The 27,322-nt window shown below is 42.3% G+C and overlaps 1 protein-coding gene across 5 annotated transcripts in view; it reads right to left on the bottom strand.

The window, feature by feature from the left end:
* The window catches only part of F13A1 (coagulation factor XIII A chain), a 123,271-nt gene that overhangs the window by 30,825 nt on the left and 65,124 nt on the right, over window positions 1-27,322 (bottom strand). For 4 of the 5 annotated variants that reach the window (XM_010708396.3, XM_031552759.1, XM_010708397.3 and 1 more), the window contains 4 exons: window positions 26,234-26,385; window positions 20,106-20,294; window positions 9,707-9,958; window positions 2,457-2,575 (listed from right to left, as the gene is read on the bottom strand). In XM_010708396.3, coding sequence (XP_010706698.1) covers window positions 2,457-2,575; window positions 9,707-9,958; window positions 20,106-20,294; window positions 26,234-26,384 — 711 coding nt within the window. In that variant the 5' untranslated portion in view covers window position 26,385. Of the gene's footprint in view, window positions 1-2,456; window positions 2,576-9,706; window positions 9,959-20,105; window positions 20,295-26,233; window positions 26,386-27,295; window positions 27,317-27,322 lie in introns of those variants that run through there. The other variant, XM_010708399.3, reaches the window with a different exon arrangement.

The following is a 27,322-nucleotide window of genomic DNA, read 5'->3' as shown; positions in this document are numbered from 1 at the left end:
AAAAAGGCAGAGTTAAAAGATCAATATAGCACCAATATAGCTTCCAATATTTCTCAGCTGGAGAGTTCCTATGTGCCCAGATTTCTTCTAAAGCAGAATTTCTCCTCAATCTCCCTTGGGCTTTTCTGAGTGACTGGCAATTTGCACACCCTTAGAAGAAAGGAATCACAGTCATGTTACAAGGAAATTCTCATCCTGAATCCTCAGTCATTACAGCCGTGTTTCAAGTGGTCTGTTGTATTTTCTTCCTGGGTCCATTTTTCTTGCCTCTCCTCCTCCCAAGTTGATGCTGCTCATTAAAGAGGGCAGCTGTGAAAATGATCTTCCACTAATAATCCACTTTTGAACTGCATGTTCCTTTTTAATTTACAACCTCAGTTAAAGCTTTCAGCTGTCAATGCTCCTAGTTTTAACATAAAAGATTGCTAAAAATACGGAAAGCTCATGTTTTAATGGCTGGGAATTGGTAAGGTAGCATCAGGAAAACCATATCCTTTACCACTCTGAACCAGAAGAATATTTCTCCATTATGTTTAGATGTAAGATGTCCATTTCACCCTCGCAAAAATAATGATGGGCTCTGGGACTCTTGGCTTTGATGCACTTGCCACATTAAGCTGTCACATAGGCAACAAAATGTGCGCCACTACCCAGGGTGGAAATCAAGCTCTCCAGTGCCAGACAACAGCGAAAGGAAAAGCATATGATGAAGGGACGTGGAAGAGCTCTAACCTCCCAAACAGAGCTGCCTCCTAGCAAAACCAAATAAATAATGCAGTTTCTCAAGGGAGGCTGGTGTTTGTGTCAGGAAGGTGCTGGATTTGCAGAACATAAGTACCTCAGGCCAAACCACTATAGTCCATAAATTCAGCATCTTAGGATATAAATCCAGCAGCTGGTTGAAGCAACATCTTCCATTTCCAGCCACTCGTTCCCTTCTCTCCCTCCCCTACATCTGTCACAGAGTGAATCCCAAATCTAGGAGCAGAGCACGCCTGAATAACAACCCAAAGGAAAAAGAAAAGAAAGGAGCTGCTTGTTCAGCTAGGTCAGCTCTCTGGTCTGATTCACTGCACGGCTGTATAAACACTTGCAGGGGGAAGGAAGGGCCAGGAGGGGGCATTTTTGGTCAACTTAAATGCACACCCAGCTTTTGGCCTCAGGATCTGGTTCTTCCTATCGCTCTCAGAAGCACCCTCAGTTTATGGAATTGCTTCGCCCTCACCTTATTTAAGGATTATTTTTAGCTTAGACGGGATCTCTTTCAAACGCCACAAACAACAGCGCTGAGACAACCAGAGGAAAGGTGCAAAGGCAGGAGCTACCTAAAGCAGCACTGCTGTGGGAGAAAGAACGGAATTGCATCCTTAAATGAGGAAGCAAGAGCGATGTGAGTTCAAAGAGCTCTCTAGTGCAAGCACAGTGGCAATCCAGCCAGCTTAAGCTTTGAGGTAGTCTTCAGCTGAGGGAGAGAAAGCAAAACAAGAGGGTCCCTTCTGCAAGGCTGTGCTAGGGATGTGCACTGAGTGCTGAATGGATCCCTCACTGTGGCATGAAGGAAGTACTTCTTATATATATATATATATAATACTTTCTTAGTGGTGCTGATGTGAAAAACCAGGATGTAAGGTGAGCCACGTCCAGTAGCTGCCCATTGGAATACCCCTGAGTGACAGTCAGAGTTAGCTTTGCTAATTTTGATGTTGCTATTGAATGCTTTTTTCCCATTCTCACACAACAACTTAACTCTTTCATCCCTCGGGGACTTTCAGGCTGTCTTGTGATACAAATAGATTGAGATAAAACAGGTAAGCAGTAAGGGGTTGATAACACTGAAGGCATATCACTACCACGCACCAGCCAGCCAGCACTGTGCTTTCCACATCTTCGGAGGCTGAAGTTGTCAAGTCCAGACATCAAAGGGAGAAGTTCCCCCCTTTGTCAGTGTGGTAAGGAAATTTAAAACTCTGGGACCAAACCTTAGTTTGTAATAGGAACCCTAAGAAAAGCTGACTCCTGGAAAAACGAGAATTACTTCCACCAAGTTGCTAGAACTGAAAGGAAGAGTCAAAAGGGAATACAACCTCTTGCTAAATAAATAAACTTCTTGTCTTTCACCAAATCAGTCTGATCCTAAAGCAGCTGTATCACAGCAGCAGAAACGCTGCTGCATAGTGAAAACCTCAGCTAATGATTATAGCTTTCAACAGGAAGCCTCTTAGTATCTGAAATGTGCCCCTAAAACAAGATCTTTAAATACTAGCTATTATAACGTTGCTTTTCTGGATTAGGTATATACCCACTTCATACAATTTTAAAAAACTATAGCCCCTTGTGATTCTGAAGTAGAGACCAATAATGCACTCCTGAGCCCACAGTCTCAACCACAGTCTGCTGTCGATTAAATTCATTTGCTGTCCTACTGGGAGCAGTCAGAGAAGGTCCAAATAGCTCACCTGACCGTAACTCCAGCTTCTTAATTTCACTTCATTGATGTCTCCATGGAAAACAATACCAACATCATTCAGGACATATTCTTCCCTTTCCTTCTCGTCATCCAGGTACACAGCATCCACTGTATCAATTTATCCAAACAAACATTAACATCACCACTTAGATTTTATATCGAGCAGATAAAAATAATTAGCATACACTACAGCCATATTTGATGAGATGTGTCCATCGCCCATCAAACAAAACATCACTTGCTTCAACAGAATACAAACGTAAGGAGATAGTGACCCCAGTTAGAAATATGATACACAACTTAAAATCATGAAAGATGCAAAAACGCTGACAAATCCTGCCTGTTTTCTCAAGATCTGAAAACTATGATTAAAATGTCACATCTTATGAAGAGCTTTATGATTACTGTGTACCACTAATTTAAAACTTGGGGCACCATGATGCAATTCTGCATCTGTACAAACAGATCAAAGAACAATTTCTAGCCTATTAATATTAACAGAAAACAGATTAAGTCAAGAGATCTAAAGAAAAAATCTGTAGCACGTTACAAAAATTGGAATACAGCTTTTATAGTGTATTAACAGAAGAGTTTGATTGCTTTTTCCATACATAAGTTATTGACTGCAGTGTTCCTCCACCATGTAGCTTGACTGACCAGCCAGTATGAAATCACAAAATAACGCAGAACCACAGAATCATAAGGGATGGAAGGGACCTCTGGAGATCATCAAGTTCAATCTCCCTGCTAAAGCAGTTCCCCACAGTAGGTTGCATGGGAAAGTGTTCAGGCGGGTTTTGAATATCTTCAAGGACTGAGACTCCACAACCTCTGTATGCAGCCTGTTCCAGTGCTCTGTCACCCTCAAAGTAAAGAAGTTCTTTCTCATGTTCATATGGAACTTCCTGTGTTCCAGTTTGTACCCGCTGCCCTTAGTCCTGCCAGTGGGCATTACTGAAAAGAGCCTTGTTCCATCCATTTGACACTACCATTCAAATATTTATCAGCACTGGTAAGATCCCTCTTTAGTCTTCTCTTCTACAGGCCAAACAGCCCCAGGTCTCTTAGTTTGTCCAAATGAAAACAAAGTATTTGGAAGACATCTTCATCAAAACATATATTAAACATACATCCTAGATTCGCCTAATATCTGTCAAAAGAATATAAGTGGATTCTCATCCTGCAAAGAGGATTCACATATTTAAATAATCCATAGTTAATATATATAAATAACCCTGAACTACATGAAGCTATTCAGATGTTCATGGGTAGACATGAAATGGATGGGAAATTCTGTGATGATTTATTTCCTGTGCCAATAATGATATTTTGTGACTAAGAGGTGCCACTTAACATGTAATGATTTGGGAATTAATTAATTTGAGGAAATCAGTAATATGGCACCAGATAACAAATTAAAGAGAAGCAGTAACCTGTGAATGTGTGATATGAACAAATGCAAAACTGCCACTTATCACTGTCATAGAGGCTTTCTTCTGCATCTTACTACAAGTTACTATGGGATTATTTCACTTTAAAAACCTATTGATTTGTTGTATTTTGTTGAAATTCAAATCAGATTTGTACTTCCTTCTAAAACTCATTTTCAAGAGCTTCTCCATTTACCCACAAAACTGCAATTCAGCTGAAAACAGCTGAAATCTGAAAAATCAATGGCAAAACTCACACTGACTTCAAGTGAAGAGTTTTGCCAGTCTGTACACCTGACGCTGTTGGAATTTTTATTTTCATGCAGATGTATTTATATCCACATATATACAGAAGGGATTATGTATAGATATATAACATCAAGAGCTTCACATTGGTGTTCAAGGAATGATATGGAAGCAGGTATTGGATGTAAGAAGGTTTTTTTGCATTTGAAGAGATCAGTGCTTTCCATTGTGCTTTTGACAGGGTTGCTGTACAGGCTCGGCAAACTACATCAGAATCAGAGCAGATGGAAAAGCAGCAGGTTTTGCCTGGTTTTCCCTGAGGCAGGCAGGTCTAAGGCTCTCTCTGTGTAAAGGCATGGTGCTCCATACCTGGCCTCTGAAGGCAGGGTTGTAACAAGGGCTGTTCATAAGCCTGGCACTACCTACAACCTAGTCAGTCTGCACCCAGGCACAAAGCAGAAGATCATGAATTTACAATGAGAGGCTACCAGGTGACAGAAAGAGTGTTAAGACCTGACAGTGGATCCAAAGGCTACAGTCATTTATGCCAGCAGTGACATGCATACTTTGGAAGCACTGTATTACATGACTTTCTTGAGGTCCATCTCCCAGCTCTAAGCAAGTTCTGTACAACATCCCATCAAAAATGTTGTGGATGTTGCAAATCACACAAGGCTCTGTGTCATTAGGATGGATGTGCCTGATTTGCTTATGGAGCAAGTACATGTATTGACTCACTGAGCTCTGGGTTTTATTGAAGCACGTGTATACAAATAGTACAGAGAATGCATTTCAAGGAGTACAACACACACCTGCTTCAGTACACTTATGCATTCAGCAGAGCATGTGCACATGCCTTCTTGACAGCTGTTGTTTTCTTTCAGGGATTATAAATATCAATATTGATCTCGTTGGTATCAATTGAGATGCTTACATTATTTCAAGACTGCGTGATCTTTGCTAAATCAGATGAAAATTGATTAACTTCTCTGCCAATTATTTTAAATTATTTCTATTTTTTGATAAAGTAAAACGGCCTCTGTGTTCCACATAAAAGCCACCTGCTTTGATTTTTGACAGCTCTCACTACCCTTGAGAACTGTTTAGAAGAAAATACGAGGCATTTGTGACTACTTTGATGCTAAGCGTGCTCTACATAGTACAACTCCTAATTATTTGGTGCAAGCAGAATTTCACATCTGACAAACAGAAGAATTCCAAGAAAAAGCACCAGGCTTGTTTGTTCTTTTTCTCTAGCAGTTTAAGGTTTTTCTACTTACTTCTTTTATCCTGGGAAATTACTAAGACTCTAGCAGTGCTACAAAGAAGCAAATAATCCTCTATGCTTCTTTGTTTGAAGATAGATAAGGTGAAAATACACTCCGTGTGAGGACAGTAGTGCAGGTGAGAAATTCTACTGTACACAAGCTCATGCAATCATGAAATCATAGAATGGTGTGGGTTGAAAAGGACAATAATGATAATCTAGTTTCAACCACCCTGCTACATGCAGGGTGGCTGACCAGCAGACCAGGGATGGGGCATCCACAACCTCCTTGGACAACCTGTTCCAGTGCATCACCACCTTCTGTGTGAAAAAAGCTCCTTATATAAGAGGTAAGAAGTACAGAGAAGCTATGTCCCTTTAGGAAAGTGAATAGCCATGAGAGGCCCCTCCTTGCTACTGATGCACCTGGGAAACCCCTGCCCCAGCAGAGCAGCCACTGTAGCTGGAAATATCATGTCCTCCTGCACACAGTGACAGCTGAGCACAGCAGAACCAGCCGATGGATGAAGGTGGTTTGCATTCAAGAGCTGGCCTCCCTTTAGCATGGGAACCTGGACAAGCTCTTGCTGGGAGGAGAACACCACTGCACACATTGCAGCGAGAGCTAAAACAGGTATCTACAAAGTCCACTCCACTCAGGATGATGCTGTGCAATGGCTGGTTCTTGTCTCTGTGAATTATCAGAGTTATGAAGCTCTGAATTTGTGAATTTTTGGAATCTATGGTAGAAGACCAAATAAAATTTAATATATGGCTACAAACAACAGAAAATGTTACTGAGTCAAACTAGAATGCCTGATCACATTTAACATTTTAGAGACAGTATAGTGGGCATGTTGGTGATGGATGGTGACGGGTAAACAGTTAGACTAGATGATGTTAATGGTCTTTTCCAACCTTAATGATTCCATGATTCTGTGCTATTAGAGATGTCCAAAGACAACCACATGCTACTAATCCTCAAACTATAACAAGATGTTTGAAGGACATGGGTAGCAGAGTCAACTGAGTCACTAAAACCGCAACATATTTAACTGCTCTAATCTAAAACACTTTGCAGAAAGCTTCTGTGAATGAAACATAATCCTCAGCCCACGAGTCTGCAACTTACAGACACACTATGCATCTCCACCTAGGAGGGCCACAAGAGACATGCAAAGTCTTTTCCTGATAGGCATCGAGTGCTCCCAAGCAGAATGTCGCTGGCTCAGCACCTCCTTGGAAAGAGGAACTCACAGTACCTAGATCAAAGGAGCCATTCTCCACTTTCATGTAGTCTGATATTGCTAAGAGTCAAGTTAGACTCAAATAAGTTATCCTTAATGACTTGCCATTTGTATCTCCTGTTTCAGAACTGAAGAGGGCCCTGTGTGCCCAAGAGCATGTCTGTTTTTCCCTGTTATGTCAGCTGGCTGAAGAGAGGATGTTGCCTATCCTTGCAGGCTTTACTTTGCTTATTAATTAATGCAAATTTCACCTGAGTATCTGAAATGCCAATCCATTTGCTTGCTGAATTCCAAAATGTTTGGGGCAGATGCATATCATTTTGCAAGATCAGGCCCCACATCTGCATCTGTAAAGTATTCTTGGTGATAAGCCTTAACCATATAAAAGCATCTGATGATTTTGGAAGCAAAGAATCTGCTCTGTAGCTTAACTGGTAAAGCATGCAGACTTGCTCTGAAACAGTAGAAAAAAAACACATCTCAACCTGGGAAATTATGTCAAAACTGAACTACAGTGAAAAAAGAAGTAACAAGAAAGGGCATAAATGCCTCTGTCTTAAAGAAAAACTCATACAGACACATTGATGTTTCTCTAAAATGATGAGTTGGGTAGCTGCACTAGACACTGATGGAGCTTGTACTCTGCTCCCTGTGATAACAATCCCCATTCATTCATTCCCCAGCCTTCTCTCTTTTTAATGAGGCTTTTTACTCAGACTCTGCTTCTTAGCTATTAACCCAGCAAACAAGTCCAGGAGATTTTCAAACTATTGTTTTCTGTGCAGTTTAACTGCCTGAGTTTTTATACCCTTTTGTCATTCCACTGCACAAACTTTCCCAGCCGGAGGACAAGGCATGGAGAAACACTGCCCTTGCTCTTCTAACTCAAAGGGGAAAAGGCAGACACAGGAACTAATTAGTCCAAACTGCTTAGGAGGGAAAGAAAGCAAATCCCCATCCAAATGAAGCGCACAAAAAACGAAAGCTACAATAGTTAGCAAGGGCCAGGACTTGAAGCCATTGTGGCACACCTGGACACGTAAGCTGGGGACAAGGACATGGTGTTCTGGGGGTGACCCCCACAGCAGACCCTTGCTGCTCTGAGTCTTTCTTTTGCCTTCTTGCAGTAGACATCTCTGTTAGCCCTCTTGACAGATGCTGCTGCATGTCCTGAGCTCTACACCTGAGCTCCCACACTGTGGATTTTGTTTTGCTGGCTTTTGACCCCATTCAGCTCAGGAAGTGAGTGCAAAGCACCCATGTGTCGTGGACACAGAGATATGAGTGGGAGATGTGAATGAGGGATTGATTTTCCCCTTCTTACTGCTCACCTCATGCCTCAAATCAGCTTCTGTGGTCCCCATCACACATGCTGCGGCAGCCAATCTCCCCCCACCACATTTTTTCTACATTTTATGACTGCCCTCAGCCCCAGCTGGCTGCATGCTTGTTATGAGGTGACTTAAGATTTTCCTCTGTGGTTTTTCCCTGTCTAAAGAGATGCTGAGCCACGGCATAGTCACTGTGCTGGCTAACAAGCTGCTGTTGAGAAACCAGGACTCCACCCAAAGGATTCTCTGCCTTGGGGTGGAGAATCACACCTCCTGAGCTGGAACTGGCGCATGTTGATGTTGCCTTTAAAAACACTGAGAGGCTTTGTCTGCTCACCAGGGTGTCACATTAGTTCATTTAGCTTTGCCAATGATCCCTCACTTTCTGTTACCCACTCTTCTTACTCCCAGAATAAACTGACTATGTGTCTCTAATGCAACTCTACATTGCTTTCAAAACTCCCTCATGATGTTGTGAGGCCTTGGGCCCTGCCCTTCCCTCCCATTCCTGCTTAACTAACTCCACTTTACTCAGCATTAACATATATCTTCCTAAATAATGCATAAGCTAATCATTGCTTATATTCCCTTGGACCAGGGGTAAGTAATGAAGTCAGCACAAATCACTCTATGTACTGACAGTAGTGTGGCTGAATAATGGGCTCTATTAATAATGCTAAACTTACTCATCACATGGTAAGATGGCCCTTACTTGGTATGGGGTTATTTGATGAAAATACTCTGGTAAAAAATTGAAGGATGATGGAAGGATGGCAGGAGGATATATAGTTAGCTGGTGACCTAAATATATAGCAGTACGTGTGCCAGATATGAAGCCTTACAAGCATCACAAGCTGAGACACGGTGCTAAAGCCTGTCAGAAGGCTGGTGAACCTAGCCTCACCAGTCCTCCTTGCCTTCTCCTTAAAACCACACTTTGAGTTCATTGGGTAAAAGAGCAGTTCTGTCAGCAGAAGGGCTGATTTTACCTTGGTCCAAGGAGATTTAAAAACAAAAGTTCTTTAACGCACTGGATTACAAAAAGGGCTAATTTGCAAAATGTTCTGTTCCTCAAAGAGGACAAAGTTGCTGGTAATTAGTCACTGCTAAGGGTAAGTTATAAGGTCAAATCCTGTGTAACAGCAATGTGCCACCAATCATGTTGCAGCAGACCGAGTGCATCCAACTTGTGCAGGACAGCAGCTTCCATTGAGTTTTAGCAGGCCTTTGGGTTGCAAATGCTCCATCCTAAAATGTGGCAACCAGCAATGTAGTTCAACTGTTGTGAATGGGGTGCCACTACATCCTACCCCACACCAAATCCTGGGAAAAAAAAACATGCCTGTACTGATTTATCTGTTTAAGGAACATGTCGGCAGGCAGAAGGTTCACACTGATAATTATTAAAACCAGAGCAAAGCCCTGGGATATATTTAATACCAAAAATGGAGCAGTGCCATGCCAACTATGTTGGTAAACACAAACTCAGCCTCATGAAACTACAGAGTGCCCCTGTAGCCCCCTCACAGGGCACCCCTAAGAGTGTGATATTTAGCCGTGGGCAATTAGGTAAATGTAACCATATCCTTTCTGTATTCATACAGACTGACCTTCAACCACCTTGGCACAAGTTCCTTTTCCTGGACTACAGCCTCTCACAAACCAATCAGCCCAGTGGAGAAACTGTGAGTCTTTGACACTGATAAGAAACTACTTACGTTGGCACCAGGGGTTGAACAATATGTAAGTGTCAGTTGCTGAGTTCCTGTGTGTTCTGATGATGCCATAGGGAGTCCTGATGGCAACGTAAAGGCGAAACTTCCCAATAATGCAGGTAGCAGAGGACATGATGGACAGGCGAATGGAGCTGTTCTCCTTGTGGGTAATCTTGGCTCCCCACTCTCCAGGTTTCAGCACATCACCTATGAGGATCGGGATGTAGGTGCCTTTGTTTGGTTGTGGGTGGCGACCTGGGGAAAGAAGGGGATAACTCCATGATGTGGTTCGTTTAGCTTTAGTATCTCTTCATTTCCCAACAGTCTTCTGTCCCTCTGTGTATTTCCAACAAAGACGGCAAATGTTAGTGGGCAGGAACCACCTGCCTTCTGTAGAGCTTTCCACAGTACTTGATTGCTGGTGCTGCTGCCACAGAAGGGCATATACCACTTCCCAGCAGGCAGCCCATGCAATGGATACTCCCCAAGAACCTTGTAGATGGTGTGGGAACCAACTCTGGATACCCAGAGTCTGGATGAACATAGCTTGGCTGTGTAGCTAAATGTTCTGTGCAAGCAGTGGGCCCCAAAGTATGACAAACTTTCAAAGTACTGCCTTATAGTAAGACAAATCATGACCCAAAGAAACTGGTTTTACTCTGTTAAGTATAAAAAGCATCTAGACAGACAAACTAAATGTAAACATGTACACTGCTAGAATTCAAGATAGATGGGAAGGATTATACCCTTTGAGCCTGAGGTAGAGTCAAATTATAACTGGAATCCAACCAGTGGCATAGATAAAAAAGATGCTCGCGAGAAGGCTGAGTTCCTTATGTCATTCTCAAGTCTATTTTTCATTTCAGATTTTAGGTTTAAAATTTTATTCTCATTCACCGGTACAGTAAGGAAAGCACAGAGGGAGAGACAGACTTCTCTATTTTTCATTCCTACTATTTTAGAGCTTAAAAATGTAATGCACAAGGGCACTGATTTTCCTGTTTGTTTATTTTTATACAGCTGAAGCAGAGATAGACCCAGATCTGAACACTGTCACATTCTGGGAAAGGGCAACTCTAACTTTGAATATGAAGCTTGTGATCTGCCATGACCCCCGTGTTTCTAACGTAATTGGAATGACTGAGCTTCATCCAACAGATTATTCAGAACACAAAAACTTCCATCTTGCAAATTTTCAGTGCACATAAATAGCCCAGTTTCCCTAAAGGCCAGGGATGCTCTAACCTATGAAACCCCTTCAGATCAGCAAGGGATACAACTGAAAGAAGAGGCCTACAGAAGAAAGGCGGACTGAAATAAGAGAGTAAAATCAATAGAAAACAGCAGAAGATAAAGCACTGGACACTTCAAAAATAAGTCTTCAAAGGAAAGACTGTCTACAGAGAAGATCCTATAGAGGTAGCAGATGAGATATTTCCTCTGCTAACAATTGTGATCTGAGAGCTGAACACATTCTGGTTCTTTGTAGCAGAACTGGGTATGACCCAGCTTGCCTCCACAGTAGATGCTTTGTTTCTAGTTTTGGAATAGCTGTCGTGGGTTTTTTAAGCAGTTCATGCAAACAAAGCTGCAGAGCAAACCAAGTAATTGAGCTGATACCCTTTAAAACCACTAACAAGTACAACTTTTATTTCAATATTTTCCTCATCTCTTTCAACAAGGAGGGAGAGAAAGATTAGTATTTTCACGTACTTAGGAACTGATGCTGTCACTTTCACTGAGAGTTGCCTGCTATAGGAGCCTATCAGGGACAGAACACACTGCACTGTGGCTCTGTTCCTACATGACCATATCTTATGTGTGCTGGAAATCAGGAAACTGAAGAACTCCTCTGCAGTGAGTCTGCCCATAAGAACAATAAAGGTTCCCAAAGAAGCCATGGGGTCTCTGCAATGCACCTTTATGGAAACCTGCACCTCTTACCAGGCTTAGCAAGGTACTATATCTCTGGTATTTGAAGACTCAACGTGTAAAATCCCATTTACCCTTCAAAACAACAAAGGTCCTCTTGCATGCAAAGCCACAAGATATCTATCTGCTGCTTGACAATGGAGCACCTGTAGCTGCTACTGAGAAGTAAGCAACATCCTTTCAGCTCAGCGTCCATGCCAGTCCCCACAGCTGCATGCAGAAAGACAGAGGCCACTGTACTGTCCTGCATGGGATACTGCCTGCATTCCTGTAGACTTAGCAAGGATGCCACGGAAGGAATATCCTAGAAGTCAGGATAATTTGCAGATGCTATAAACAGAATATACAAGCAAACATGATTTGGCAGGCAGGATTTGTCTGCTCGCTAACAGTTGCATAAGTCTCAAATCCAGGAGGAAGGCAGGGATGATGGTCAGGGCTCTCAAAAGCACAGTGAAGAATTTCAAACATTTTCTTTGAAGAGAGGACAACTTCCTTCATTTTCTGAAATGAATACCAAAATGCAAATGGAAGAGCAGGAGAATTGTTGCTTCTGACAGGAGCTTGTAGAGCTGATTTGTAATCACACATCCAGGCACCTGACAGCACCAACCACACTAGTCTCATATACACACATCTGGTGCCTTGATACTAGAGCACTATGAAGCTGAGTGTACTTGGCATCACATGCTAAGGTTGCTGGCAAAAGCATCCCTACATAGATTCAATACTTTGTTTATCAACACTGTAGGGATGTCTTCTCAAGATGGCTTGGCCGTTTGAATCTATCTGCATCTTGAGCACACATTTCTGGCTGCAGTGGAAAAGTATGGCCAACTTTGGCTCATAATTGGGATATCTGAGTTGTCAGCTCTTTCTCAGAAGGGATAATGCGCAATGGTGATTGCACATTCCAGGTGAGAGTCTCTAAGGAATAAGATTCAATGTTATCTAAAAACTCATTACCAAAAGCCTGTGAACTCCTGGCAGAGCACTCTCTGCAGGACCTCTTGTGCTAACTCAACATGCAGAGAGGCAGGAGGGTGTGTTTGGTGCATATCAGGACCAGGATCACGTAGTGAAGATAAATTCTTTTTATGCTGACAGGAAGGCGTTTCTGCCAGCAGCATCAGCTGGCTCAGCATCCCTCATGCTCTGATTTGCTCTGGGAGCTGGCAGCCTGAGCAATGATACGCAGCCAGTTCTCTGTGGCTGCTTCATTCCCCAGTGCTCACATGTGCTTTGGGTGTAGGAGGCTCTGGCCCTCACATGAGGACATTTCACAGCAAATTTATCTCTGAAAGACAAAGTTGCTGCATTACATGCTGTTGGGATGTCCCCATCTCCTCTAACAGCAGACAGATGAGAATTCAGAAAGCTTGGAGGCCACTGCACTGATACCATCAGGCATAGATAGAGTCTTTTTTTTATAGGCTCTTGTTACATCTCAGAAGAGTTCTAGTACTAAATGGTAGCTGATGATGTCCTGCCTTCAAGGAAGGGCAGGGCAGAAGAGATACCAGTGTCCCTCCTTCAGGAGCCTCCAGCACTCTGCACTTCAATGCAGGGCTAGGCACTGAGCCACGATACTGCCAAAAGGCTGTTTTGCTTCTATAGAAATCTCTGTTACAGAAAATGTAATGGTACAAACACTCTGATTTCTTCTTGCAGCACAGTGCACAGGCCTTTGGTACTTCTTTTCTCTCCTTTCTTATCTCACCATGGTTTCTGTAGCTACCTAAGCTGAGCTCCTAAAGCTTCTATTCACTTCAGTTGCAGCTCAGCTCTGCTCTGCACCTGGGTTTCCAGGCACATGGGAAGTGGAGCAGCATAGCTGTAATCACTATTGAAGAAGCAATGCTCTCTTCTCCTCAGTGCTACATCACAAGGCTTTAAAAGTAAATAAGTATGTGAGTGAATGCACCATGACTGAAGCTTGTGCGAATATGGGCATGTATGCAATAGTCTTCCCACCCCCCACCCGCTCTATAGGTGCAGAAAGAAGAGAGCAGTGTTTGTTAAAACTCGCCAAAATCTATTTATGCAGCAGTAGAAGAAAGAGCTATTTAAAACACAAGACTGTGGCTACACACAGATGCACTCAAAATGAGTTATTCTTAACATATGCCTCAGCTCCTTAGCATGTCAGCTCCTGGGCCCATCAGTTGTGTTTAATTCTGGATAACACTGCTGCATCCGTGAGGGATTTACAGCAACAGAGGGAGAGCGAGAGAGAGGTACAGCAAGTTCAGTCAGCAAAACACAAGTGTTCCTCCCCCAGTTCCCCAAGTCTGCCAAGTCCCCCTGCTGCTCTTACTTCCTAGTCACTTACTGGAGATCATGGCTTGCTCAAGAACCACTCTTCCTCCTCCCTTCCCAGCCACCTAGTTTAGCATTTCCTTTGATCCCCAGGGGCCATATTGCTTTACATGTGCGTGCATTAAATAGCTCTTAGATGGCCATCAGTGAGCTAGTGCCACGATGTTAGCACAACATGGAGGGACTGATGAGTGCAAGCCCTACGCAAGTCAGTGGCTCTTTTCCCGTAGGAAGCAAGGAGGGAAAAGTTGGTAGCAAAGGGCTGAAAGATGCACATCAGTGTACTTGTCCCTCCTGATGGAAGTAGGGTGCCTCAAAAGACAAGGAGGTGAGCAAAGCTATTTCTCAATAGCTTTTTTAGGAACCCTCATTAGAAGATTGTTTTTTTTTTTAAAGAGTTGAGGAATCTGTTGCCCTTTGGGAAATACTTTATACAGAGTGAGGTTAACAATTTCTCCGATAAGTTCATTTGTTTTATCTGGATACACTCTTACAAAAGGTAGAGAATCTATTTCAATGCTAGTCCTGGAACAATAATAATTGCTACAGGTTGATAAATAAATTGGAGCTTGGAGCCACTGTAAAGAAGAACAAGAAGAAGGAATGTAAGAGGAGAAGAGAGGAGGAGAAGAGAAAGATGTCGAGTGTGTGTGTGTGAGAGAAAGAAAGAGAGAGAAGAGAAAGAAGGCAAAGGGATAGAAAACATAAGAAAATAGAATGAGAAAAACAAAGGAAAAGGAAAAAGAGAGAAGCTGTACTCAAACAAACAAAACAAGCAAGGAGAAAGATTTTTTTTCTAAAAATCCCAGTGTCTTTAGTCCCATTGCCTTCAGAAGTGCTGCAGAACAAACTTGGAAATGTAGGAAACCCAAATATCTTTAAATAATTTTTGCTTGTAGCTCCAGTTAGAAATCCTTAACATCTGACCACTCTGTCCCAGGAGTGAATATTATGAGTACTTTACAGTCATAAAACATACATCTGAGTCATGCGCCTTAGCTATTAAAAGCATTAAATAATACAGCTAATTTTAAATGCCACTTGATGCTGCTATAGTGATGCAAAGGAAGAGCACTATAGCACTATAGAATAAAGATCCTTTTGAAAGAGAATTCATGGAGCATCTTGAGGAACTCCCTTCTCTCTGCTTCTCTAGAACCTGGGCAGGAATTCCAGAATGGAATAAATACCCAAATGCCTTTATTCAGCAAGTGGAGAGTTTTGTTTTTCTTTGTTAGGAGTTGGCAAACATGTCTTTTCTCTCCCTAGAATTAATTTCTAGGAAATGTGTTCTGTGGCTAATAAATTATCCTTTCTTCCTCCAAATGGAACCTTCCAGAGAAAATGGAAAACAGTGTGGGCTTGGTCTCCATGCTCAGATCATCATAGGTTTCTGTAACTGTCCATTTCTTTGTAGCTTTTCATTAATCAGGGAGATGGAGCACTGTTGATTCTGAGGCAATCTGCATCAGACCGCTGGCTATTCAGTCATACTCAAATGCCCTTCTGACTATAGGTTAGAATTTAATGTCAACTAAAATAAGCCATATGGGATCAGGGCTAACATCTTTTTGTTCTTAGTTGCTTTCATCGTTTGGACTGGGCCTGGGAAGACTGTAGTAAAGGGAGCAGTGCACATTTGTTCTCATCTCAGGCCAGAAGCTGATGATTTATGGTCTGAGAGGTACAGCAGGGCAGGTCAGTGGGTGCCCACACATTCACACGTGTGGAAAGGTGATAGTAGCCTAAAGGATTGGAATTTATGATCACTTCAGAAGTATGCCAATGAATAAAAGGTTCATAATAATATTTAGAACTAGACCAATATATATGGATTTATGAAACCACTGAAGTAAAATACAAATAGTCAACAATTTATGAGGGTGTGGGGCAATATATCATTAGAATAAGGATGTACCATATATACTTATCAACCACTCCAGAATTTACAGCCATGTATAGGAAACTGCTATTAAAAGCAAGATTGAAGGCCTATCTAATCGTATGTCTGCTTTTGAGTGAAATCACTACCAGTGCAGCAGTGACTGTGGCAACTTTACAGCAGTCATGCCAGGCTGGCCACCCCGATGTGAGAGCTCAGACAGTGGAAAGCCAACAGCAGCACAAACTCTACCCCCCATCACCCTGAGGGTGGTAATCAGGGGGAATCAGGTGGGTGAAGGATTCATTGGCTCCTCCAGACTCATCAAGGGTGCAAGTAAACTGAAACTTCACATCAGACGGCTCTTTTATCTCATCCTCACACCACTAAAATGAGTTTTTCCTAAGAGGTGATGTTCACCTTTCTTTTCCTTAAAGCTAGGGAGTGGGTGGCAAGAAAGGAAATAAATGAGGTGATGAAGCAGCTCCCAAAACACAGATACTGAAGAAGGGCTGAAGTCCAGCACAAGAACAGGAAAAATATCCTCTACTCTTTATATATGGATATTTTTCCATGTAGATTTTCAGTACATTCAACTTTTTTTCCATACTTTGGCAGACATGTACAGTTCTAATTTAATGAAGAATTATGTGAGGAATTGAATTATAATAATTCACATTAGCACTCCAGCCATTTTCGCCAATGATTACTCTATGGAAAACAGTCTGTTAAGGCAAAAAGGACTTTAGTCATAAGGAATGATCCCAGAAGGACTTCAAAATGACCTTCAAGAGATTGAAGTAAAATAATTCTATACGGGTATATATATATATACTTATAAAATAATTCTACACTTATTTACATAAATGTGTATATATATATATGTATGTATGTATAGAATTATTTTTTTCTACTATATATATATAATTTATCCCATGGACTGTAGGCTGTGTGTGAATAGTCTCAAATGGACTGTAGATTTAAAAAAAAAAAAGAATGTTGAATGCTTTGTGAGTGTTTGAGACCAAACTTCACATGACACGAGAACCATTTATCCCAGGTATCCTTGATTCATTATCAATTAGAAGGATTAAGCAGTCTCTATATGTTTCACTGATCATCTTTTTAATGATTCAAAAGAAGAAAACCAGGAACAAAAAAGAGATGTAAAACTAAATTTCAGGGAGTAAAGGAAATAGTATAGCTCTACATACACAAAAGATCTGGACATTATCATTGTAGCAGGAAGATAATGGAGCAAAATTAATCTTCAATGGATAAAAATTCTGTGTTGGATTAACATCAATGCTGAGAAATTTCCAGTGCTGGGGACTAATCATTTCTAAACAGCTTTGTATAAAGAGCCCTCACTGCAGGCACAGCCCTGCAAAGAGAGAATTTGAGTTTTCTCAGCCAAATTACCTGGGACACAATCTAGCTGTCCCTCCCAAAACTTTCTTTATACTTTATGGCAACTTGAAACACTCTGAAGATCCCATATCTCATGGACAGCCTAGTTTGCATTGCTCAGGGTAATCTTTCTACCCTGGAAACATCCAAAACTTGCTCCAAGGTCACGGCTCTGAGCAGCATGAGCAGACTAGACCTACTTCCAGCAAGGGCTTGGACATGAGGCCTCCAGAGGTCCCTCCAACCCAGGTACTCTATGGTTCTCCTGCACTGTTTGAAATCCACTGCTTGGGCAAGGAAAGAGCTCCTTGGAAAGGTCATTTTGCAGCAGTCTGCCAATATTTTATCATATCCATCACTTCAGACTCTCCTACTCAGTACTTTCCCAGCAGGCATCAATGTGATTTCTGTTCAAAAAGATTCTGTGAGATCAGGTTGTGTTTGCTGTACGGTTGATGTCGGAGCCATGCCTTAGGTGTAGCTCCTTCTTGACAGTACCGAAGGGTGAGATTCATCTCTCCTGTCTTCAGTCATCTTAAGGCCAAAGCCTAGACTATGGAGTGGAGTCAACAGAGGAAGACAAAAAAATCTAGCAGAGAATTTGTCCCTTTTTAAGACAGCAGGGCTAAACTGCCACCTGGAGGTGCCTGCTTCCTTCCTCTGCTGGAGAGGCAGTGTTTCTGGACTGGGTTTCCAAGCACCTTGCATTACAGGAGATGAATGTCCACTCCTCAGGCAGACAAACATTAAAAAAAAACTGGATGTAAATGTGCCACATCTCTTGTGACAAATGTCTGCAAGCTCAGCACTGAAACCTTTGGCATTTGATACCCATTGCTAAATAGGAGAATTCTCCTCTCCTTCAGGGCACCAAATATTGGACTTGCCGCTAGAATGAGAATAGCAAGAGTCAAGCAGATCATCTCTGCGTGATGTGATTGCAACTCCCTGTATTACCTCGTCCATTGTGGACTGTTTTTGTTTTGCTTTGTTACTAGCTTCTGAGAATATATGCACTTTCTTTTCACCAAATGTGCATAAAAAGAAACATTGTGGAGCATCCAGTATTAACTGATTCCTAGAAGAGGAGCCTGAACTTTTCAGTTCCCAGCTGGACTTCTGTGAGCTATATTCCTTCTAGCAAGAGAGCAGTGGTGCTCGCAGAAGCAGACATTTGAAAGCAGGAGAGCACAATAGTACTGTATACTATTCTGTGTATAGAACTCCCTTCAGCTGTTTTCTAGCCACTACATATGAGACTTCAGCATTAGTATTCCCATTTAACAGAAAGGACAGTAATGGTGAAAAATGGGAAGGGGAAGACAAGACAACCACACACCCAAGTCTATCTCCAAAATCATCACTCAGAACTGAGTTTGCTGCAAAATCTCCCCTGGCTCAGGCTGTGTTTAACTCTACTCCTTCCATGGTTGAGAATGAAAGGGCTTTTATCTGGGCTTAGAGATTCAAAGTAAAAACCATGGACAAATGTGTGTTAGGAAAGAGTAACAGGAAAATAAACAAGTAGCTTGTCTCAAGTGGTCTGTGCATCATCAAAAGAAGTGTTAAATTTCTTCTTCCAATATAGAATAACTGATTAAAACAAATGCAAACAGCGCACAATGCAATAAAAAAACAAATGCTCCATTTTCCACTTCTTTTCTGCTACAGCTGTTTGTTTTAAACATATAAAGATTAAGGGAACAATCTTGAATTTAATTAAATCCCAAAAGAACTAATGATATTTATGCATATTAAATTTTTAAAGGCACTTGTGGCTGTTCAGCCAATCACTCACTGGACTGTCATAACATGCCTTCCAACCTTAATTTAAATTAGAAAGAAGAGACTCATGGAAAAAAATGTGCAGACAGTAACCTTTTCTCTGCATATATGTTTAAGAGATAAATGCCCATCTAGCTTTAAAAGGCAACAAATCTAATAAATGTCCACATCATCATAATTCAACAGTGGGAAAAAAAAAACAACAAACCGATGTTACAAATTTTGGAGCCGCTTCTCTAAGGAAAGTAAATGCAAACATCAATTCAAATCTATTTTAGAGAGTTTATAGCCAGAACATTGATGTCTTAACACAGAAACTCCCAGATTATTCCAGATGAAATCAGGGCTTTCCCAGAACTGTGATGAATAGACGGCCATCTTTGGAGCACAGTGAGAAGACACAGCCTTTTCCCTTTCTCTATCCAGGTCATGCCTTCCTTTAGTCCTGTACTGTCAGTAAGACAACAGGTACATTTGGATCTGGGTCTCCGGCAAAGATCACTCAGTAAGAAGAAAAAATGCTTTCTCTGCTCTTTCTGCAGTAAATTCATTGTGAACCTGAGTAAGCTTCTGGTCCAAAGCTAAAATCTCTGATTTTTTTCCCTTCTTACCAGGTTGGCTCTAAATACAGGCTGCAAAGTGGTAAGGCCTTCTATTCTTCCGCTCTGCTTATATTTTTTTTCCCCTTGTGTATCCAACATTTTGTTATCTCAGCTGATAGTCATCTTTCCCACCTCAAACAATGGACTCCTCCTCCCTTCATCTCCTGAACACTAATGATAGGTACTTGCCATTTGCTATGAAACAAATAACCTTGAAAGCTCAATAAAGTATAGCTTCTTGCTAAATAAAAATCTCCAAGTATTTCTCCTTCTCTCACAAGTAATTTTGTTGACTTTCTCAAAGATTCAGATCCGGTTTATAAAACCATTTCTTTGGCTTTGTTTAAGCGTGTGTTTATGGTTTATCAATGAGAATAGGAAAAGACCCAGCCATTAAGTAGTGACGTGCTCCTGTTTGTCAGACTTTTCTACCTTACTTGCTAAGAAAACACAGTCTTTGCCTGGCACTTACCTATCAAATACTCCAGCCAGATCTGGTCTTTCTCTGGCTCATAGGGTCGGCTGAAGTCAATCTGTATTTGGAAAGGCTGTCCTCGACGCACTATCAGCTTGGGATTGTAGTACTTGTCGGTGTGGTGCTGCTGCTTGTTGATCTCATTGGGTTCTTTGAACATATGAATATCCAAAACACGCAGGTAATCTGCAGAGGCACATCAATGAACAGAATGCAGTCACATTATCGACATCATCAGCATTTGAGGCCCTGTCCCTCCCTTCTCCAGCTTTGCTCCATCAAGGAATGCAATGGAGTGTATTGGACCTGTTTGGGGCTAGCACCTTTCTGCTTAAGCAGGGTTTTATGGGCTGAAACTTCTCTGTCTACTTGCTGCTTTTGCAGAGGACATAAGGTTCCCCACAAATGGTGAAAGCAATGACAGAAAGGGCAGGTTCTAATGGGTGGAAAGCTGAATGCTGCCAGGAAGAGCTGTGTTCTATCCATCCTTTTGCATCAGTTTTCTGCAGGTCTGGGCAAAATCAGTGGGTCTTTGACAGCTGTGGCTCCATGTAAAATGCATATTCGCAGGGATTTTTTGATGCTTAAGTACATACGTTAATGTTTGTAAAGCACGACTGCTACCAAGTGCTGCAGAGCCTGAGAGGCTTTAATGATCTTGCTTTCAGCTGAGAGCTTGGATGCCTGTATTAAATAAGGCTTTGGTGTATTGTACATGTCTAGACTCAGCTTCTCAGAACACCTCCACTGCTATTAGTATCTTTTATGAAAACTCAATATGACATTATAGTATGTAATTACAGTATAAAGTCATAGTCAAATAGCAGTGGGTATCTATAACATGCACAAGCAAACGCCTCACTCCCTTCAAATCTGGGCAATCTAAAGGGTTATAGCTGTCAGAATTTGGCTTGCTCAGCTCATGACCAGCGTGCGGTGGCACTGGGATAGCCAAAGGCACTTGCAGTCACCACCAGCTATGTGACTACCATGCTGAGAAACTGCACAGTGGAAGCCTTCGCACACAACAGCTCCGTCCCTGTACACATTGAAGCTGTACCCAGCAGCTTCACAGCCAGTTCCTTCTAACAGTGAGCAATCATACAGAAGTGAACCAAACATCATTCTTTCTCCTTCATGCTTGGACAGATAATCATGAAAATTCTGCCAGGAGGACCATTATTGCCACGAGGAGAGAGACAGAGAAGTAAAGCTTGATTTGCAGCTCTCAGCTTGCAGTTCCAGGTGCTGACAGAAACCAGCCAATTTCTGCATTTTATAGTGACAAATACAGAGCCAAACTCATGCCTGGCAGGAAGAGGAGCACACTTCCAGCAGCTGGCGGAGCTGTGTGTCCTCACATGGTGGCTCATTTGGCCTGCTGCTGAGTATACTGTGAGCACGAGTGATGCACTCAGCATATGAGTTGGATAGTCAAGTCACTGGCAGCTAAACACAGCCCAGTGCACAGAACCTCAGAACACAGCTCTGCAGGCAGCTTTTTCCTGCAGGCAGGAAGCCACAGCAGGCAAGAAGGCTCTGGGCAAGGTAAAACTCCATGGCAATGTTGTTGTAACTCTGTGCTCACTTCTCCAGGCTTCTGGAATAACTTCTGTAGATCCCCACTGGCCTTAGTGTAGGCTGGAGTTATAGAGATGGATCTCGTGTGAAACTTCAAATGCTTTTTGCTCAGAAATCATTTCTCAATGTGCCTCTATGAAATAGGGAGCGTTTTCACTTCCCTCCTTGCAAAACTTACCCACATTCACTCACAAGAATGCTGACAAAGGTCATAATTAAATTACGCAAAGCAGAAATTTCCTGGAGGACTCAAAAAAGAGAGCATGGGATAGCCTCTGCTGTTTTCTTTCCCAATCTCTCTTAGGCTAGAAACATCCCATGTAAAAGCTGTACATCACAGCTCTGTGAGAGATCTAACCATCAGTAAGTTTGACTCAGCTTCTCCCTGCTTTCAGGGAGGCATAAAAATCCTTTGAACATTTGTTGTGTTTTCATCTCATGCTCTGAAACAAAAGGCAAGAGACCCTGCCCTTTCTTTGCAAGTTAACCCCTTCAAGGAACTACAAAGCTCAGCCACCCTGTGGTGTCAGTTCAGCTTTTGCTTCATTTTTTTCCCAGGACTTTACAAGGCTCCTGTCAAAACACAATCATACACATCTGCACACAACACATTTTGCTCTCAGTGTTAAAATGAACTTCTTTGAGCTTGTCAGATGAAGATGACCTGTGACTGAGCCTGTGCTAATTACAGTAATGGTAATTAGAGAGGACAAAAGTGAGCAGGGTAACAGGATACACAAACATCTTCAACAGGGTAGGGTGAAGTAATCAAAAGGAAGGGTCCAAGCGCTGCACACATTGCTGCTTGTCTGTTTGTGAGGGATGGGTGGACATCAGGGGTCTCCTTTGAAGTCAGATCTATGTGATGGTTTGTCACAGCCTCATCCACAATTTAGTGCAGGTAGGTTTCCTGTGCAAGAGCTAGCAGATTCATGTTTTCTTAAAGCCTTTGTAATGTGGAAATTGATGATAGGATGAAGTTCTTTACTCAGAAGGCAGTGAGGCAGTGGTGCAGCTGCCCAGAGAAGCTGTAGTGCACCGTCCCTGGACTCTCAAGGCCAGGCTGGATGGGGCCCTGGGCAGCCTCAGCTGGTGGTGGCAGCCCTGCCTACAGCAAGAGGTTGGAACTGTGTGGTCTTTAAGGTCCCTTCCAACCCAAGCCATTCTACAAGCCTATGATTCTACGTTAACCTTGGTTGGAAATAAATAAATGAGCATAATCTTGTGCTGCTTTTCAATTCCAAAAATATCCAGCAATCATCAGGTTTTCTTGGAGGACAAGAGAGAAAGGATTCCGGGTTACAGACCAAGCAGTAGGAGGTGATGGTTTCTCTGCCAACAGGGGATGCACGATTCCCTGGCAGTCCCCACACTTAGCAAAGGAGGGCATGTGGGCAGCCTGCAGGCTGCGGAGCCCCAAGGCCGCATCCTCCCACCGAGCTGTCTGCATGCGTCAGGCCCACTTATAACTCAGTGTGGGGAGATGAGCTGGCTAGGAAGAGCCACAGGGAGGACACAGCACAGGTGAACAAAGAGACACAGGTTTCTCGCCAAGGAAGCCTGCAGCAAGCAGCCTGCAGCAGGCAGCCAGCTGACCAGGAGGCAGCTGTCCCTGCGGTCTCCACCAATTTTAACGTGGTTGTGATTCAATGCAGTTGAAGTGGGTGTCAGCAGAGAGCTCGTTCAGCACAGAGTTTACCTCATCCTAGAGTAGTAGCTAAAATAGGTCAAATGAATCACACCCTAAAAATGCCTATTTCTCTCTATTGGCTGTCAAGGGAAAGGAGGGTGAGTAGCTCAGCTGTAGACACCTACACTGCACAGAACAAGGGCAGGATTCAGCTCAAGACAAAGTCCTTTAAATTAGGCATCTAAATGTTGTGAGCCAGACATGTAACGTCTTATGGCCAGTGAGATCTGCTTGCTGCAGCCAGTGGAGCTGAGAAAGATACCTTGGAAGAGACACTCACTGCTTGTTGGGAAGAACTGTATTCTTACCTCTAGCTGGGCTAGCTCTGTGTTGGTTAATATCTGACATGGATGAAGACACCAACATTTAGATGTTTACAGCAAATATCCCGTCCTACCCCAGAGTTAGAAAACACCATAGTTGGACAGGCAGGGATAAAAGCATTGGCCTGCTTTTTTTCAGGTTGATGTGGAAGTGAAATACGCAAACCATTACAAAAGGCTTGGACAACCCAGAAGTATGGAAGTGTGAAGGAGAAGAGGAAGAAGGTGGTGCAAGAAGTCCATGGCAAAGATGTGTTCACCCTGCAGTACCCTGCTGCTCCTGCTCTGCCTGCAGGCTGTCACTTCAACCCCAGTGGTGCAATTGTTCTTGGTAGGCTCAGCTTCCAAACACAAATGCCAATCTGAGTTGTGTGTGGAAAGTATTTGGCTGTATACATTTAACATTCTCTGACAGGCGATTTAAACATCCTACCCCAAAACAGTGTCCAGGGAACACATATACATCAGCTGGTGTTACAGGCTTAAATCACAACTGATGTGCACGGAGGCAGGAATGCTGCTACAGTCCCTTCCCTTTCCTCCACCTAGGTCACCCTTGCTTGTTATTGCTACAAGCATTGCAGAGCAGAACTGCATAGCAGAGCTGATCCAACTGTACAATAACAGTTTTGCTGTAATACTTAAATTTATTTTTCAGCCATACCAGTCCCATAGTCAAGTTGATCCTATGGCCACACAAACTGCTGCTTTGGACAAGGGCTGTTTTCTCATCTGCAGCATCACCTTATGAGGCAGCCTTCTGCCTCAACTCATTTGATCTCACATTCCCGTTCCCATTACACTTCAGAAAACAGAGATGATCTTGTCTACCAGCACCACATTCATTCAGAGCCTAATACTAAGCACTTCATAGAATCATAGAATGTCTTGGGTTGGAAGGGACCTCAAGGATCGTAGAGCTCCAACTCCCTTGCTGCATGTAGGGCCACCAACCTCCATACTTAATACTAGACCAGGCTGCCCAGGGCCCCAGGGAGGGGACATCCACAACCTCTCTGAGTAACCTGTTCCAGCACCTCACCACTCTCTTGGTAAAGAACTTCCTCCTGATATCAAACCTAAATCTTCCCTCCCTCAACTTAAAACCATTTCCCCCTGTCCTGCTATTATCTACCCTTGTAAAGAGTTGGCTCCCCTCCTGTTCGTAGGCTACCTTTAGGTACTGGAAGGCTGCAATGAGGTCTCCCCACAGGCTGATAGGAATCTTCCTTCAGGAACTGATGCATTTTAGCTACAGACTGCATTCCTTCCAAGGTATCCTGCACCCTTACATATCTCCAACTTCTGCAGGCGTACTGAATTTGAAAATATACATAGTCAGGACCTGTATTACACTACCTTTGACAATTTAAACACTCATATTTTTTCTAGAGCTACGGGGTTGTCTGAAAAAGTTAAAGCAAAGTTCCTACCATCTTAACATTCCAGTTGGTTTGCTTTTTTAAAGAAATGCTTTTTAAAGCAATATGTGTGTAATAAAAGGGGAGGACATGGGCAAAGCAGATGATTAAGATTACAGAAATAACGATTTCCAACAGGACTCTGAGCTTGTCACTGAAAATCTCCTTGCTTGTTTTCTACTGTGTAAAATGAAGCAGTTAATGCTTGTCCACATTTATTAAGCACTCTTTCAACCCCAGATGAAAAGTTCCGTACTAAGTATTATCACATCTCACTCTTGTGAGTTGCTACATGCAGCAGGTTTTGTTGTTGATCTTAGGCAAAAAAACCCAAATCATTACTGTCTTGGTGTCTCATTCAGGATCCAATTCCATTTTCCTCTAAATCTTGTCTGTGCTTTTCAGATTCATTCCAAAAATAGTCATTCTGATTTTACTAGCCCCAGAATTATATTTTGTCTCTCCAACCAAAACATTAAAACACTTTCCATAGGTAAATTATTGAGTTTCTCAGCCATTTTTATGAGTGAGTTGACCATCTAGTAAAAGCATTTTGCGGCAGATTCACAGTCAGTTTAAGCCTGTATAAACCAGAAGGGCCAGTAAAAGGGGAGGCTTCTGCTCCCTTCACCCCATGCCTGAAGCCAACAGATGAGCCAGGCTGAAGTGGAACTAAAAAGTACTAAATTAAACTTTCTATTCTACTTCTTCTGTCCAAAAGCCTCTTTTTAACCCAGATCAGTGTTTTGCCCTGCTTTACCACCAGATGCTTCAAGGAAAGGGGCTGGTCCAGAGTTAGGAAAAAGTAACCAGAAACAGGATCATTTTTATTGAGGGCAATGACAAATTTTGATGATTTTGGTTAGGAAACTATATCTATATATGCATTCTCCCACTCCAGATGTTCAGAGACACCCCTCTGCTGCCCCTGCAATGTGGAGCTTTCAACCCAGCCCTAGAACAGTCAGCCACAAATTTAAAGACTCGAGGAAGTCCTCCTAAAGTTACTCTGTGATTGTAATCAAACTGGAAAAAACATACTCTTGACTTTAAGCCACTCTCTAAGGTTAGAAGCAAAACCAGATGTATGTCTTAAACTTTACACTGTACCTTTTGGATTAAATCCTCGAGGTATCAGACCAAAAGCATCCATTTCAGGGACATCATTTTCTTCAGCATTGGAGTTGTTCGATGGGAGGGCTCTTCTCCCATTCACGGGAGGTTGTTTCTTCTCTCTGTTGGCACTCGTTGGTTCAGACATCCTGTATTAAAGACGTTGTAGTACCATGTAAGAAACAAAAAGTGCAAGGAAAAAGCACACACGAGCCAGCGTGGCACATATAAGATGGGAGAAACCGGAAACAGTGTGGGGTGCCGGCGAGCTAGACATTTTTAGATTCACATAAATAAAAACTGAGAGGCAGAAAACATCAGTCTAATGATGGAGTACAGCTCTCTAAGGATTGTAAGCCATTTTGTGTTTGTCAAAACACATGAATAAGAGAAGAAGGGGGGTGGAAGGAGGAAAGGAAAGCTTAACACAGAAGTATTTGTCTAGGAGAAGCAGGGCATTAAAAACATTTGGGAATTTCTGGTAAAAAGGTGGAAAATTACCATCTTTCCCACCCTCTAAAACAATATTATTGCACCCTAAATAACAAATTATATTCCTAGGAAGTACATTGCATACCACCTTCCTCTAATAAAAATGACAGTCTAAGTTATATTGCAATCATCTCAAATACTACAGCCCACAACATTCCGCAGATGATTACTGAAATGCTATATTTTTTGTCTCTATGCACACAAACACCCGATATCTAAAGGACTATTTCCTGCACACAGAGAACCCACTTTTGAGGAGAGAGAAAGAGAGACAGAAAAAAAAGAAAGAAAAAAAGGCACTTATCCACTTATTTCTCTCCCACTAGCAACCTTAAGGGAAATCTCAGATGTAGGCTGATCAGAGACTTCTCTTTGAGCTAGTCAAAACTGCTTTCACATCTATCTCAGTGAAAGCACATAGTAACGAAAGAGCCACACCATCCATCTAAGAAAATATTCATGGCTGAGAACACAGCTTCTTCCCAAAGCTCCTGAAAACATCAATTCAAAATACAGCAATTATTTAATAGTAGTAAGCTCTTAAAGTTTTCTAGTTAGCAAGGGTACCTTCTTTTCAGATAGTCTTTTTTTTTT

This window comes from Meleagris gallopavo, chromosome 3 (genome assembly GCF_000146605.3).
Source record: "Meleagris gallopavo isolate NT-WF06-2002-E0010 breed Aviagen turkey brand Nicholas breeding stock chromosome 3, Turkey_5.1, whole genome shotgun sequence".
NCBI classification, from domain to species: Eukaryota; Metazoa; Chordata; class Aves; order Galliformes; family Phasianidae; genus Meleagris; species Meleagris gallopavo.
This window is presented reverse-complemented; position numbering and strand designations above follow the sequence as displayed.